At 30.8% G+C, this 17,614-nt stretch overlaps 1 protein-coding gene and 1 long non-coding RNA gene across 2 annotated transcripts in view; one reads left to right on the top strand and one right to left on the bottom strand.

The window, feature by feature from the left end:
* Positions 1 to 17,614, bottom strand: part of LOC134251003 (uncharacterized) — a 62,545-nt gene that overhangs the window by 34,152 nt on the left and 10,779 nt on the right. The window contains exons 3-6 of the mRNA XM_062733369.1: positions 10,514 to 11,047; positions 10,095 to 10,346; positions 7,086 to 7,298; positions 5,783 to 5,880 (exon numbers count right to left, since the gene is read on the bottom strand). Of these exons, the coding sequence (XP_062589353.1) occupies positions 5,783 to 5,880; positions 7,086 to 7,298; positions 10,095 to 10,346; positions 10,514 to 11,047 (1,097 nt within the window). The remainder of the gene's footprint in view (positions 1 to 5,782; positions 5,881 to 7,085; positions 7,299 to 10,094; positions 10,347 to 10,513; positions 11,048 to 17,614) is intronic.
* On the top strand, positions 15,794 to 17,163 carry LOC134251005 (uncharacterized). The gene is made up of 3 exons (XR_009988645.1): positions 15,794 to 15,855; positions 16,479 to 16,550; positions 17,016 to 17,163. It is a non-coding gene; the product is annotated as an uncharacterized LOC134251005 (long non-coding RNA).

Consider the following 17,614-nt stretch of genomic DNA (forward strand, 5'->3'; position numbering starts at 1 on the left):
GTTATTAAAGTGTCTTACAGCTGATATGTTGCTTGTTGTCTTCATGTTTATTTACTGTAACAGTAGAACGGAAAGTTTGTTTTTCTCCCAAAGTTATCTTAAAGTTAATAGATATATAAAAAGATTTTTTTTTCAAATAAATAAATGAATCATTTACAATTTCTTTTTCTATTTTACATGTACAACTAATAGAACATAATATAAAAAGTTCACATGATATAGCTTAGAAAACGACGTTTATTTATTTATTAATTGTTGTTTTTCATTTTATTTTTTTGAGAGAGAATTGCTTAACTTATATTTTTTTACTGCAATAGATTAATGTTAACTTTGAAGGCAACTAATAAAAATTATATAGGCAATTCTAAATGAAATCTAAGCAAAGATTTAGCACCGTAGAAAGGGTATGAAAATAATAGCAATCAGCATATTCAAATCTCAGTTGATCATCAGAGCCAGTACTACACTGACCTTGACCGTCTGATATGCGCGATGGACTCTGCAGGATAGAGACATGTTATGCTAGAATAAGCCCGCGCGTGTTACAACACCATAATTTGAATCGAATGAGAGTTGAAATTTATTACACATCTAACAGGAAGTAAGACTGCGCATGACTTTGTTTATAGTAGGCATGGAAGATACAGTGTATACATCAAAGATTTTTAATGGAATATGCAGCAACAGAAAACTACCTGAACATGTGCTGAATGGTGATAGAGCTAAGGGATTCATTTGACCATAATGCTTGCAGAGGAAAAGGACTTATTTATCGATTTAAAAAGAAGACATTTGGAAGAATTCAAAAAGAATATGTTGGCTTTACAACGGTAAGTCGCATTTATTTTGTGAGATAGGTAATACACATGTATGAAGAATAATTATGTTTCTGTCTTGATGGATAGTTTGTTTATGCAGTGAAGATCATGTTTTGAAGTATCAAGATAAATAAAAGGAACAAGTACAAAATGGGTTTATAATTTTATGAAGATCAGTATGTGGTTTCCTGTTTTATTTGTGTCCTCCCTCTGTCAAGTTAATTTTGTAGCCCCCACCCCTCCGAACAAGCTCTTTGTTAGTACAAACTGAATGCGTTTATATTTGTACACGTACATTATATGGTTACAAAATCTTCCGTAATCTTCACTTAAAACCTTTTGTAAATTACTTTGATATTATGATAAGGTTTACGAAAATAGAATATAAGGTTATCTCAAGTTTCTTCAAATTATAACCCCTGCCGGTAGTGTGCAGGTTTAACAGTACATCAAAGTTATGCAAGAAAGAAATATCAGGATTTTTATTTTTAAATCTTAGACTACATGTAGAAATGCCGAAATTAAAAAAAAATATTGAAAAGCATCCTTAAGACATGTAGATACAAATATGTTCAAAGCATCTACCTAGGGTGAGGGCAATGCAACTGAACTTAAATCCCAGGAAAGCTTTCTTATTTAATTCTTTAATCTAATATTAGCAATGTGGCCTTTGGGCCTCTTTCACAAATTCTGTTTGTTTGAAATGAATTCAATTAATTGTTTGAAATATGAAATTCTATAAAATATATGAAAAAAAACACGAAAATATGAAACATTAAAATTTTGTGCACCATACACAGACTTTGTACATGTACTTTTATCATAGGGCATAAGATGATGGTGATAAGTCCAGCATTACTGCAACTACGTACCAAGCTGTCTCGGGATTAAAAACAGAAAACACAGAGATGTCTAAAAATACAATTGTAAAGAGACCAGAAAACAGTGTTAAACAAGATATCACTGGTGTTATATTGTGATGATAGCTTTCACATTTTAAAGCACAAGTTGTTCTTTTACTCAAGAAAAATCAGGGGGAATTACGTACTCAATAGTTTAATTATGATAGGATGGCTAAAACGTGTCTAAGAAAATTCATATCAGAAGAAAAATCGTACAGATCAAGCCCCAACCACTAGAATTTAATTACAATGTAACCAACCAACTGGAAAATGGAAACCCACCTTCCAAACAGAATTTGCAGAAAGTCAGTACAGTGTACATGTAATTCGGACTTTAGCTCTTGCAAACCACGCCGTCATAGAGGTGAAAAAGGGACATCAATGTTAGGTATAAAAATGTATTATATCAACTCTTGCGATTGTGATTTTGTTGGACTTGGATGTATAATTTTAAATTCTATTTGGAATGACTACATAGTCTATAGATGACGAATTTATTATCTATTTTTAAAGGTTGTGCTGTGTTTAATATTTTTATTGGTGTTGATCCTCATGGTTGCCACTTTTTCTTGTGCAGCTAAATGTGTATTTGAGAGTACTAAAGTTAATGTATTTTTATTGCTTCAGTAAAAAATTCATAGAGAGAGTAAATGAATTGAAATATTTAGCCTAATAATATATTTTGGACTTCGATGTTAGTAGTTTGCTTAAGTGTCAAGCAAGGGTTCGCATCCCATTGTAGAAGGTGTAATACAGTAGTGCAGACACGGAAAATCGCCAAAATCACAGGGGAGTTAAAGAAACAAACTAAGTATTTTTCTGTTTAAAAAAATAGGGAAAGATTTGTTTTTTATTCTCTTTATTAACGTGCAAATAAAGCAGTAGATAGCAGGTTATCTTATATAATGTTTATTTAACATTTTGCCTTAATTAGAGGATTCACATTTGTTTTGAAAATGTATACACATCTTTGAAATTGTATTTTATAATTTTATTAAACACATGTTCATAGTTCCACTTATTATTGAATTGCGAATGTATCAACAAAAAGTAATGAGAGGGTAAGATGTATATTTTCGACGTTTTCTGGTGAATCCACCAACTTTTTTTCATATATTTAGAAAGGAACTTAGTCATTGTAATTGGAAATCTACAAATGTTTCTTTTATTAATGTTTTGGTGGACCCACCAAATTCCCCACTTTAAAAAATTAGGCAATGCTGATAATATATCATTCAAGTATTCGGTTTGTTTTTGGTGGGTCCACCAAGTGTTTGTTAGTATAATTAAGAAGGCTTAGGAATTTTTTTTTCTACAGGTTGGTGAGTCCACCAAACGACTTTCTATATTTAGAGACAGATTTGTTATCTTTGAGTTACATGAAGATTTTCGAATTTTCTGGTGGACCCACCAGGTTTTTGTTCTTGTGTTCATAAATGTATTAAGAAAGTGTCGCTTAGTTATTTTACAAGAAAATTATGTTTGCCTTTAAATTTATTTTAATGTCTTTGGTGGATCCACCAAACTGCTCACTGTTAGTGAATACAAGGAAATCTTGACAGTGTATCATTTAATCATTCTTGTGAATTTCAATTTGCATTTTTGGTGGATCCACCAAGTATTTGTGAGAAAAATTTATGAATGTGTTGTTAGTTGAATTTTTGCATTTTGGTGAGTGCACCGACTCTGTATAAAGGACGTTTTTTATGTGGTTCTACAACTCAGTTTCTCTCAATGGGTTGTTTCAGTATTTTAAAACTGGTGGATTCACCAACGTCATTTTAAAAATGTTATCGGTAATTTCACCACATTCATTTTTTTGGTGGAACCACCAAATTCCCCACTACTGATATGATACACTTGCTATATCTATTTTATGTAATCTTAGGCATTTGTTTACGTATTTTCGGTGGACTCACCAAGTTGTTGTATGGTTAGTTCACTAATTCGTAGAATTAACTAGAGAATTAAGTATTGTAAATTCACTCTTGTTTTCTTGGTGGAGCCACCAAGATCAATATTTATTTGAAGATATTGATAATTCAAATTGGTGCATTCACCAATTTTTGACTGTTAATATAGAAAACCGATTAATAATTTGTCTGTTTTCACATAAAAATTGGTGTTCTCACCAATTCTCAATGTATTCAATAATGGCAATGAATTAAAAAAATTGTTGATTGCTGAAATTGCATTGTCTTCATTTTTCATTTTGAATTCAAAAAAGAGGACACGAATAGAAAATCCTCTTTCTTAATGGAAACAGTTGTACAGACTTTAGAAAGGTGAATTCTGTTACCAAAACTGATTCATATCCAATACCTAGAATCGATGACTGTATTGACAACATTGGAAATGCGAAATTTGTCAGTAAATTTGACCTGTTGAAAGGCTACTGGCAAGTACCGTTAACAGAAAGAGCAAAAGAAATATCTGCTTTTGCTACACCAGATGGACTTTACCAGTATAAAGTAATGCCTTTTGGCATGAAAAACGCACCGGCTACATTCCAAAGGATGATTCACTCCCTTCTTCAAAACCTCGAGGGTTGCGAGGCCTACATTGATAATGTCATCATATACAGCAACACATGGGACGAACATATCCGAATCATGCGTGCTTTATTTGACATTTTAGCTAAAGCAAATTTAACTGTGAACCTTGAAAAGAGTGAATTTTGTCATGCTTATGTAGAGTATTTAGGTCATAAAGTAGGTCAAGGTTATGTTACACCCATAATGGCTAAAGTGGAAGCTATTGCAAAGTTCCCGATTCCTACAAACAAGAAAGAGTTAATGAGGTTTTTGGGCATGGCTGGGTTTTACAGAAAATTTTGTCCAAATTTTTCCTCAGTTGTTAGTCCACTTACAAATCTTTTACAAAAGAGGGTTAAATTTGAATGGACAAAGGACTGTGAAAAATCCCTCCATAAAATCAAAACTGTCCTTATGAGTAATCCAGTTCTGTCAACTCCAGATTTTTCTAAGCAATATAAGCTTACTGTTGACGCTAGTGATGTTGGAATCGGGGCAGCTTTGTTTCAAGAACATAGTGATAAGGTAGATAGAGTTGTTTCTTATTTTTCAAAGAAACTTTCAAAATGTCAACAAAAGTATTCCACTATTGAAAAGGAATGCCTTGCTTTGTTGTTAGCCTTACAGCATTTTGATGTTTATCTGAATGTTACTTTGCATCCAATTCTTGTATATACGGATCATAACCCCCTGACATTTTTGCATAAATTGTCAAATAAGAATCAAAGACTGACTAGATGGAGTTTGTTGTTACAGGAATACAACATAACAATTAAGCATATCAAAGGCAAAGACAATGTTATTGCAGATGCCTTGTCAAGAGTATCGTAAACATAATAAATTTTGTATTAATGTACCTATGTTTTAATAATATAAGTTTTCATTGACATTCAAACTTATTAAGGGGGGAGGTGTTGTGAGATGTGTTGTATTTGTATTGTTTCATCTTGTATATCATTAGTAACATTTAGTTTCTTGAACATTCCAGAGTGGTCAACATGTTCGGTCATTTGATCTAGAACATTCTTAAATTTTGTGTATGTCCAGATCATGTTTTAACAATTTCTAGAATATTCTAGATTTATGATACTGTATAAATACCCTGTCAATTCGATGCATAAATATAATTTGTCGTATAAGCATCATTGAGGTATTACTGGGATATATTTTCACTGGGACATTGTGTGCAGCAACGGACACTCTGATGTATGTATTTTTAGATTCTTGCTAAGTTTATACTTTATGTTTCATATACTTATGATATATTACTGTAAATAAATTATTGTTAAGTTTAAATTGTGTTATTGATCTTTGCTGGCATTTCGGGTAATTCTGACCCATAACAATAAAAATAAAATAATATTATCAAAATATTGATTCCAACTACACATAACCTCGAGCTCTCTTAATGATGTCATATTCTAATGCAGCAAAATATATTTGTACAGTTTTAAAGTACCAATATATCCTCCATTCTAAACTAAGAAAAAAAAGACTTCCACTCTGATGTAGCATGTATACATATTACCTTCTGTGTAACATTTTCACTGTGTGTAGCTACAATAATGACTGATGTGTCCTCAGCACAGTACGTGTGAATAGATTTCAGCCAAAATAAAACATACTCTGAAATAACAACACGAAATATAATTGTGAATAATTTTAACTGAACGGGTTTGACAAGTATTTTAAAATGAAAAAAAGACATCAATTATTTAACTACGATTTTCTACACAACTCTCTGAACAAATTAAGTAAAGCTTTTAAGTTTTATTTACGCATTACTTTTAGCGCATAAAAGTTTTTTTAATCACCTTCTATTGCTTCTATTGCAAAAGACAAAAGAACGAAAGAGGATATTCCTTAATCGAACTGACTTTAACCACAAGCGACATATGCTATAAATTACATTAAAGAAATCATCAGTTCCGTGTCTGTATAATTTTCAAAGGATACAGAGAACTGTTGCTTAATATTAAATGCTCTTAAAGAAAACAATGAGACAGAAAACCTTCCTTGCATTAGTCTTCGTTTAAACCACCGGACTAAATAAATTATTTTTTTTTCACTATGATGAAAAGACCAGAATCATATCTTTACAAGACGAGTAATGAGTGAATAGAATTTCTGACAGAATCATGCAATAGTCTCCGAGAACAGGTCCGGACAAAATCCCGTCTACAGACAGACGGACAACTAAAGGAACTGATTAACAGACGGATACTGATTCCAGTATATCCCCTTAACATAGTCTAATTTCAAAACGGGATGTACAGAATAAAAGAAAATAGAGGAGGAAAATGATATATGGCACATATGGTGAGTATGGAAGAAAAAAAGGTCGCTTAAGCGGACTTCATATTTTATTTCTGCATTGACTGCAATCGTTAATCCCGCATTTAAGGAAACAAGACAAATTATTATTATTAAATATTTGCGACAGTATAGATACTAGTAATCATGATCAAATAAAATGAATCTAAGTATTAAAGTATGTATTATATAAATGTATCAGTTTGTACGTTATGGCATGTTTCATTGTTGGAACAGCCGACACATAATTATCTAGTTGTTTACTTAATACATAGTTGTTTAGGTGTAATTGATGAACGAAATCTATATGGGACAAAAAAAGAATGGTTGTAAATATAAATCACTTATATCACAATATTTAAATCGCTTTTGTTAAACTTGAACTGAGGCTCGCTATTTCTTCAATATTTATATCTATTGCACCAAATATTCCCGTTTTTAATTAACAAATGTTCTTTATACTAATAATAAAATATAAAAGACACTTTGACTATCTTATCATTGAAACTTTTTATTACCTCCATATGTCCAGTCTGCAAACATTGTTCCTTGTTGCTCACATTTATTTTCGTCAACTTTTTCTGTAAAAGATTTTGACATGTCTATCACCAGTAGATAGAAAGCCCTTCTGCTGAGATAGACCTGATGACAGGCGTAGTAGGCACACTGTCCTCCAAAATCTACCACACTCAGAATCTGCTTGTCGTCTTTGTCTGTACTGTCTGATAATGCTGTAAAAACAATTTCATGAACTAATCGAAAATGGAAACTTTCGTTATCAAATTACCTACATCAATGGATGTCATGTATATTAAAAAATGTCAATGTTCATTCAAAATTGCGTTGAATATGACTTACAAAATGAATTGAATTTTTTGTGTGTGAAAAATTTGAATAAAATATGTTAATATTTGAGAATAATTCATTCTTCGTATTGATTATAACATTCTCATTATGTAATAGTATACATGTACATGAGTTTGTTACAACAGCTGCGCAGCACGGTGACATCATGTTGAAATACTACATTAAAATAAAACAAGCTGTGTCGATGAGACAGTAGCTCCACTGATATTTACTTAACAAAGTAGAACTTGAACGTAAAACTATTGCAACAGCTATGTAAAATAGAATGACGATCCTGGGTTAAGGTAGGAGAAAAATAACCCCTGGATTCTATTTCAACCAATTTCTTAAAAGGTAACGAAGAAAAAAGAATAATATTACTATATTGACAACAATGAATGATCCCTGTAAGAAAAAAGGTTTTGGCATGTCTGCGTCATATTTTGTGAAAAAATCAGAGAATCCTATACATGTATATTGGTCACTTGGGGGCTTGCATTTTGGACGTAACAGTCTGTTATAAAATGCTATGTAACTTTGTTCCATAAATTGTAGAGAGTTGATATTTGGAAACATATATACGGAGTCTACATCCTTTATGAACTACAAAGGTCCAGATCATATCAAGTGGTCAAAGGTCAAATATTATGACGTCATCTTATGAATCTTGTAGATTTTTTACCATTGATTTTTTTTTAATCTCCGACATATCTTAAATCACTGATTCAATTTTCTTTATTTTTACAAATTTTATTCTAGGACCCATTTGAATCATTCTGTAGATTTTTTGTAAAAATTGAATTATACATTTCCTCTTATGGAACCTTAAACTGTCGGATATTTCCATAGCATAATTCCGATGCTATGTGTGTTTTATTTTTCCTGAAAATTTTACTCAGATTCTCCAGTATCTATTAACTTACCGATTTAAAGTAACAAAAAGGTTATGTTTATAAAAAGTATTACACAAATCTGTAAAAGATCAAATGATATTTCTAAAATAAGGCTCATTCTCAAGTCGAATGTCTGATTTCACAATCTTCTTAGGGGGTTTGATAGGCCATATTTCAGACTATGTGTGAAAAAAATGTGTGGTTGAATTTCTTTCATATTGTATATAAAGAGAGATTTTGTATCCTAGAACAAAATATTAAAGTTTCAGAAAAATTGAATTTGAGGAAAAATCTGGCCTATCCATTGTGTTTTACCCTAAGTCTCTTGACCTCAATTTGACAAAAGTTGTAGTAGAAATAGCCTTTTAAGAGTATTTCAGATTTCTACAAATAGTAAGCAAAGTAACACCATGTGATTATGCTAAAAAGAGATACGACTGTATATTGTTGACGTTTACTGGTATTTGTAAAAATGGTTTTTTGAAATTGAAGAAAAACGGTAGGATATGTAGCTTTTTGCAAGGAATTTTATATGTATGAAATTTCTGTTTTGGTAGCCCTTCTTGCAACGCTGTTTATCAGTATCATATACTGATTTAAAGAATATCAAATCTTAGTGTGGTCAGCAAACATTATATAAAAAATATCGTATCTCAGTATTCTGTACTTTTCAGCACTTATGTAAAAAAATATTTCAAATTGAAATCAGAATAGGACGGAAGGAGGTAAATTTCACAGATATTTGTATTTTTAGCTACACTTGAAACAGATTTTAACAGGTAAGCAGAGTTATGGATATTTTTTAAAGTGTATTTATTTTTAGCCGGTTATTTGGATTTCAGACTAAAACTGCAAAAAAGGTAGCGATTTTAAAAGATTTTAATTTCTGGTCACTATGTATCACGGTTCAGTACATTAAAAAAATGAACAAATTTGTGTATCTTATTAGAGTTTATGTAAACGTACAGTGTAGTAATATTAACATTGCACCAGTTATGTTGGGGTATAATTTTAAAATTAAGAATAGTTTACAGGCCGTAAGACAGCTAGACAGACGGCGTACATCTTATTACAGCATAAGGTTTTCTGATCTCTGCTTTTTGAAAAAAATGAAATAGAACTAACGTTTTGGGATGTAAAACTAATGTTTAGGGACGTAAAACAATATGCAGCTAAATAATCAATTGATCATCTTACAATTACATCAAATAAATGTTTTTTCCCTTTATAATGATAGATACTTTTTAAATTAGTATAATACTTAAAACTTGTTTAACAATGCTACCTTTGTAAAAAAATAAAATGAGCATTTGGATCCTTACCTATATATTCAGAAAGCTACCGTAAATCTGGAAATTTTTGCTGTAGATAATTTTTAGCAAATTTGCGAGTTCATTGCATTCGCAAAAAATATTTTTCTCAAAAATAAATTACCAATAAGAAAATCTAAATAAAGCAGTTATCAATCGCAAAATTTTGAAGCGTAAAAATTATTCAACAGCATTTTGACCCGAATTTGCAAAATAAAATGGACGTTAAAATTTCCAGATTTACGGTATTACATTTCCTCGTGCCTCCATGAACGCACTTTATACGATTATTTATACAAACATAAATAAAAACAAAGAAATGTCTTTTTTGGTAAAGCGGACTAATATTTGCAATATTGCCTAAATAAAAAAAAATCTGGTTAGAAATATTAATTATTTTTTTCAGGAGATGTTTCCATTGTTAACTCCATTTACACACGGAATAAAGAGATAATTTAAAAAAATATTTTATACAAACCTCTTAAACAGGAGTCCTCATCCAGTTCAAACATGTCTTCATGAACCTCAAGTCCAACAGTGGAGCGCACCTTTAGTAATTCCTCTAATCCCAGCTTTTCAAGTCGTTTTAGAAGTGTGGTTTTCCCAGCACCTGCGCATCCAACAATCATTGCACGAGCTCTGTGTACTGTCTTCGTTCCCCTTTTAGCACAATCTATGTATCTACATCGTGCGTCATATCCCCAGTCAAGTATTTCCTCCGGTACGTTTACTTTGAATTTAAAAAGTTACAGTTATAATAATAATTAGGGTTTTTTTGTTTTTGGTCAGCTGAACTTTTAAATTAAACAATCATATATTATAGTCCTTAAAAGGGCTAAGAAAATTGTTTTCCCCTACAAAATATGAAAATTTATTCTCGGTTGCAGTGTTACTCACAGTTGTCTTTCACTTTTTCTCTGAATGTAAGTTTTGTCTTGCCATCACATTCCTCATCATTTATCGTGGGGTGACGCAGAACGTCTAATCTAAGTCTTTGAAAGAATAAATCCTCCAAACTCTCCGGTAAGAACAAATATTTTTTGAGGTGTTGGAATACATCGTCTACCATATACCACCATGGACGTAAGTACTCCAGCAAAGAGTCCACAGATGACAACTTGATATAATTCTCGTAGTCCTCATCAGTTATCAGACAATTCTTCACAAAGTAACTCATTACCTGATGGCGGACATCATCTGATATAAATCTGACTGAGTTGTTTTCCTTACTCAATACTTTAGAGATATCTGTCAATTCAGTGATATCACTCTCCAACATTCTTGAATCACACTTTAATAACGGGAACGCACTTTGAAGTTTTCTTGATATTTCTTCCCATTGTGTATTTAAGGATAAACTGTAACTCTCCGACATCAGAATAGAAACTAAAATGTTCCTTTTTGACTGAGATAGGGCAAGATTTCCAGGTACTAAAATAAAAATATTTCATCAGAGCACATAAATTGTATGTTATACTTATTTTCTCAGAAGTTGAAACGTCTGTGTCCGTCTTCTGTAAATGATTGTACCCATGAATTCAATAATAAGTCATGTTAGCGTAAATGTAATCCAGCATCCATGTAATTTCAAAGTAAAAACAAAATGAATCAATTTGCCATTATTCAATTGCAATAAATAAAATTGTTATATATTGATAGATTGATGTGTGTGTGTGAGGTTGAGTGTGTGTGTGTTTGCATATATGATTGATTATTGACATAAGACTTATCAATGAATTGTTAAAATATGAGCAGAAAGAGATATTAGAACACAATAATGTACATATTTGTTGGAAGTGAGTTGTGTGGAAGGCACAGATGAATAAAACTGAAAATTGAAACTGAAATAAGCATTTTTATCATGAGAATTTCTGTGAACACTTAGCTTACAATTTACGCCCTCCCTCTGATTAAGTTTTATCAGTAAATCTAATTTTACTTTCAGCTCAAGTAAGCATTTCTGGCCACCCGTTGTCTGTCGTTCGCCCGCTGATCTGTAAAATGTTCGCATTTAGAACATCTTGCCAACAACCAGTGGTCACAGATCAGTTCTAAGCAGAGCTAGTGAACACATCTTGATTTAGGATTTCTAAATTGTTTACGAACCTTCTAACGGGAGATGATTAAGATACCAGTAAGGCTAAAACCGGTGTTTATTAAACGTCTTCTCAAAAACTACTGATTGTTCATATCATAGCCCCTGGGGTAGAGATGGACCACAAAGTAGAAGTGAATATTTACATTGAAAGATAGAAAAAAAAATCTTCTCAAGATCTAGAACCACTAGTTAAAAGACATGCAGGTGAATCTTTCTGAAATAGCTTAGATTGTAAAAATTGTAAAAAATTATGTCCCAAAATTTTATAGAGATATCTATGTAAAAAAAAACCTTCTAAAGAGCCACTGCACCAAGAAACTGAACCTGTGTGGACCAGAGCTTCTTGTGGAAGTGTAGCTTATTAATATTCAGATTGTGGTCCTCGGCCGTATGACGCACAATAAGGATTACGTAAGGAAAGCTCTTTAAAAATAACTTAGAAGAGTCGTAAGAGAGAGGGGGGTGCCAAAGACTGCACCCAAATACATCGAAGTTTCAGAGATGTTTGCATGATATAGATAATCCTTCATTTTAAGGTAAACATTTAAATTTTACCAAAGGAATAAATTATAAAGTGTATCCGTATTTTCAAGGTAGTACCAATGAACTTGGTACTGGGAAAATCAGACATTTTGTTGCCCCTTGATTTTATCAACACTTTATGAACTTTAGGGTTCTATGTTTTTAATTATAAATTCAACTGCAGTCAGGAGTGCAACAGACCTCTTATCTTTAAAATTACTATTGCTCCTTAACAATCTTTCTAAAAACATATTGAAAAAAAAGGTTCAATATTATTTGATGCTCAAAACAGAATGTATATCAACAAATCATTTTACAGTCAAATTAGGAAATAGTTTTCATCATTGAAAATAATCTTTTTAATGCAATGTATATATATATACTACACTTGCGAATAACCATGATTTAAGTTCTTGAAAATGTGGAAAACTTGCCATTAATTATGAAAAAATATCGCAACGTTAAATTGATATACATACTAAAACTGTTGTTGTGAGTTGTAATCTCCAAATCAATGTTAAATAGAAGGCATAATTTGAGTGCAATACAATAATGCAAAACATGGTCACTTCAAAATCTTGGTTTTCTGATAAGTTGAATTGTAAGAAATTACTTTTTTCCTGGCTTAGATTTAAAGAATTGGTTTAAATGAACAAAAATTTTATCATGGGGAATTTTATTATAGGATTAAACGTTATTTTTGAAAAAAATTATTGATGTGTAATAAACTCTTGACATTAAACTAAATAAAAGTACGAAGCACTTCTATGTTAAGTTTGTGAGTAAGAAGTCAAGAGTTTAAAATTCGATATTTTTTTTAAGTTTAATTCTTATAATTCCAATAACGATTTTTTTAGATATTGAGATTATTTCTCTTCGAAGTCTCCATACAATCTGTTATTCTGGAAGGCGTAGAAATACTTTATACCGCAAAGGAACGTAATAAAGATGAATTTCGATAGGATTCAGCTTACATTGTCAAACACAATCAATAAATAACTTATAAAGACCACTCGAATATTGTTTAAGTCAACAAATGTCGTAATTATCGTAATTAAGAGTTTGTCCTTGACCATGGCCATGTTGACATTAACGACAACTCTCAGAGCGAAAGTTGCAGACCGACGACGCCTTCGATTTGCACTGGTTTGTTCAAAGATTGGGGAACAATATAGAAAGTAAATATGAATTTGATGCTGATAAGGCAAGTGTTTGAGGTACGTTTCTTTTCCCTGTTACAACGATACAAACTGAGATGATTTTCGTCGTATTAAGAACATCGAGAATATGACATCAGCGATTTTAAAAATTTACACCCGTGATACAAACTGAGATGACTTTCTTCGTATTAGGAACATCGAGAATATGACAGCTTACACAGTGGCATTATTTCTATGACGTCTGTCAGCTGGTTAGTCCTGTTTGTCGCCAGTTTTCTCTTATTTAATTAAATTTGAAGTTTCTTGTATTCACAATTTAGCTAAAACCGACCAGAAATTAAACTGCACTAATTGTTTATACCATAGCCCAGAAGCTTGGTCAAGAAAATATTTCTGGTTGAAAATTTAATTGATGTGTAAACTTTTTTTTCCTAAAAAGTGTTTTTGTCCAATCAAAACATAGGGAATCAATAAATAAAATGAATATTGGAATTACTGCATTTTTCATATTCAAATTTTTCAAATCAGAATCGGAAAAAATGTACAATAACAATCAAAAACACGGTTTTGTCACACACACAAATGAAGAAACTCAATCAAGGTCTATTTTAATTATTAATTTCACTTAACTCCTTAGAAGCATAAATAACTACAATTCCTTGTGATTATTTATTTCAGAAGGTCTTTATGATGTAGTGATTCTTTCTTTTTTTCAAATTTTTATTACTACACATTCTTTAACTTTTTTCCAGTTGTCTATTCTATTCCCAGATTGGGAGTTTTAACAGAATGCAAGTGTAATATATATGATGATATAAGAGAAAAATAGGGATAAATTCTCGAATTCTCTCAAAACAATTATGTTCGGTGGTTTTTTTTTACATTCATTCACTAGCATCCCTGTACTTGTACATTACTTCGGTCAGTATATATTTTGGTATGTAACAATATGTTCCACTGGCTCATATAGCCGGATACAAGCATGTACTTTCTACACAGGAAAAATGTCCACATGTGTTAAACATGTGTTTGGTTTCACATGTGTTCAACACATGTTTTTCACATGTAATACGTGTGTGTAAATAAACACATGTAAAATATGTTTCATTTATATGTAAAACATATGTAATATACACATTTAATACACCTGTGAGATAATATATATGTTAAAGACATGATTTTCACCACATATGTATAACACATGTTATATATATGTAATATATGTGTGCGAAAATACAGATGAATTATACATGTTTAATTTATATGAAATATATGTGTATTCATATTCACATGTTATACACATGTTTAGTTTTTTCTCATACGTGTGGGGGATACAGCCCATTAGGTAAACTTATGCTTTAACTGTATTTTGTTATAATACATTAGGCAATTTAGCCACATGTGATCCACATAATACATTGTCTTTCATATGATGATCATATGAGAATCATATGAATATCTTGACAGTGATACATCAAATATGAAACAGTGATCATATGAGAATCTTCTGAAATGATGTTCACTAATTTACCCTAGTTACACTCACGTAAAATTGCAATTTCAATAATATATATCAAGATAAATTTAAATGTACATTTAAATTCAAAAGAATCTGTTAGTAATTATACTTATGACTATGTAAAGTTTTGCTCTGCTTATCCCCCTTTCCCGATTAAAAAAAACCTTTCACAATTTTTTTCTGTTATAATACATTTACCAGATAAAATTGATAAAGAATAAAATACTTTGCTTTTCATTGGGCTTGGCTTACTTCTTCAGTAAAATTAAAATAATTCCGCATTTGTCTCCGGGCCGGTTTTTTATTTTATCGGATAAAATTGTACGTCATTTTTGACGTCTGACACTGCTGCAGCAGACGTGCTGGGTGTTTTGGAAAGGTAAGAGATCTCCTAACAATTTTTTAAAGACTGTTAATTCATATTGTTTAAATATCTTTTCATTATAGTTACTGGCGCGTATGAACTTTCTACATATGATACTCTTATCACTGTGACTTATATTATGCATGTCAATGTTAAATCAATGTATTTCGTAAACCTAACGTTAGTGATCTGTAAGTAATTTTAGATAAATTTGTTTCTGAATGAATGCAATAAACATTACATGTTAGGCTAAAGGATTACTAATTTTTTTAAAAGAAATTTCCTTTGCCGGCTTTGGTTACGTTCTGATATGAAAGTGAAAGTAGAAAAATTGAAACGGCCAAACCCTTTCAGATAGTGTTTATGTATGTTGAGATCGTTATCAAGTCGATTCTTTCATCAACTTATTAACAAATGTTAATTGTTTGTTTTTATGGCTTATAGCTTTAGCATACAGTAACGAGAGTTCAGTATCACAGTGCTGAGTCCAAAAAGCCTATTTTAAAGCAGTGATAAGACTGGCGATTGATCCTAAAGCCTATTTGACAGATTGATTGCATCATCACAATCTTAAAGGTAAAAAAAAATAGTCTACTTGCAATAAAAATCTGTAATGACTCCTTTGTGAAAAAATATTTCTTGATTATTTCTTTTTGTTCCTTTATAATTCTACATTATATTGTTTGCAAGACTTCATAAAAAATTAACCCAACTCAATAACTCAACAATTTTATTATATATTATTAAACGATTTTAATTCATTTCACTTTTAAAATATGGAAAGTTTGAATAAAATTTGCTGGCTTTAAAAGCAATGAATTATGAAACTGATACAATAACTCCAAAGGGGGGGGGGGGGAGTAAATTGAATTTTTGATTTTCAGTTAAATATTGAATAATAACAGTAACATCCAACTTTCAAGGTACAAGTACAGCATATGTGTTGAAAATACATCAGCTAGCTAATACATTGGATATTTACATCTGTTATATATTCATTAACTGACATAATTATAAAAAAAAATTCCAACACTAGAGAATATAGTTTTGGGTAAAATGTAAGATATTTAAGACTATTGAGAACCTACAAAGTTGTACGCTGTCTTTTTTTTCTTTTTTTTTTTTTTTCTTTTTTTTTTTGTAGTTTAAGTTTTAGTTATGGTTTAAAAATTTCTACTGTGTGAATATTTGTTTTACAGGTTCAATATACAGTCAGCCTCTCTCATAAGAACAAATCCCAAGATCCAAGGCTTGCTTCAGAGTTAATTAAGGTAACTACATGTGTACACTATTTGATAGACATTGTTATATTCTTCCCAACAAAGTTTGGGATATTCTGGAATCACAATGTCTGTTTTTCTGCCAATCTACTTGTCTGTAGTATTTTTTGTCCAAAAATAATATATTTGTATTAGAATCTTCTTAATTTTTGGAAATCTGTATAAGTATATACTATTTGAACATTCCAAATTCAATTGTCAAAATGGAAAAAAAGAAATTATTTCATTGACTTTATTATGAAGCATATCTTACAATAGTGTAATTGTCTTGCAAATTACATCATAGGATTCCACAAAACACCTATAATGTATAACATATATAACATTAGTTTTATCTTGTATCATATCTGTGTCAGTGAATTGGGTATACTTTTGTTTGCTGAACTTCAATATTACTCGTAGAATTGATTTTGTAATTAAAGAATTATTGTATTTCTACTATTGAAATTTTTGTAGAGACCATTCTGTGCCACAAAGAAATTGTTCAGGAAGGGGACTGAGGTGGATTTGCATTTTGGGTACAGTTCAAAGAGATTTTCAAAATGGTACTGGAAGATCAGAGGGAGGACAGCTGAAAAAATTGAAAGTTACAGAAGAAAAAAGAACAAGAAAAAACATATGGAATAATTATGAAATTTGGAAGATGTACATAATCTTGTCTGTATTTGACCTGTAAAGATTTAATTCCCATTCTTGTTTGTATGCAGGAATATCAAATAACTTAATTTTTCATATATTTACAATATAGGTTACATGACAAATATTATTGCTGATATTTCAATTTTGCTTTGGACACTTTCATTTCAAGTTATATTTATAAACAAAGTACATGGCTTAATTATGTTATTCATTTGTACATGTATACATGTTTTTCTATTTAATCATTTTGTTAAAATCTTATAATTTGTACTCAACTTAATATGTAAAATACATGTATCGACAAATGCTACTTACTTGTTTGTATACTTTCTTGCTTAGAATGTACACTGTGAAAAATAAGTTATTTCTCTTGATGAAAATAGTTTTATCAAAAAAGTTGTGTAAGCATTATAAGA

The sequence above is a fragment of the Saccostrea cucullata genome, unplaced genomic scaffold, assembly GCF_032062105.1.
Source record: "Saccostrea cucullata isolate Sc308-1 unplaced genomic scaffold, CSIRO_AGI_Scuc_v1 ctg1708, whole genome shotgun sequence".
In the NCBI taxonomy this organism is placed as follows: Eukaryota; Metazoa; Mollusca; class Bivalvia; order Ostreida; family Ostreidae; genus Saccostrea; species Saccostrea cuccullata.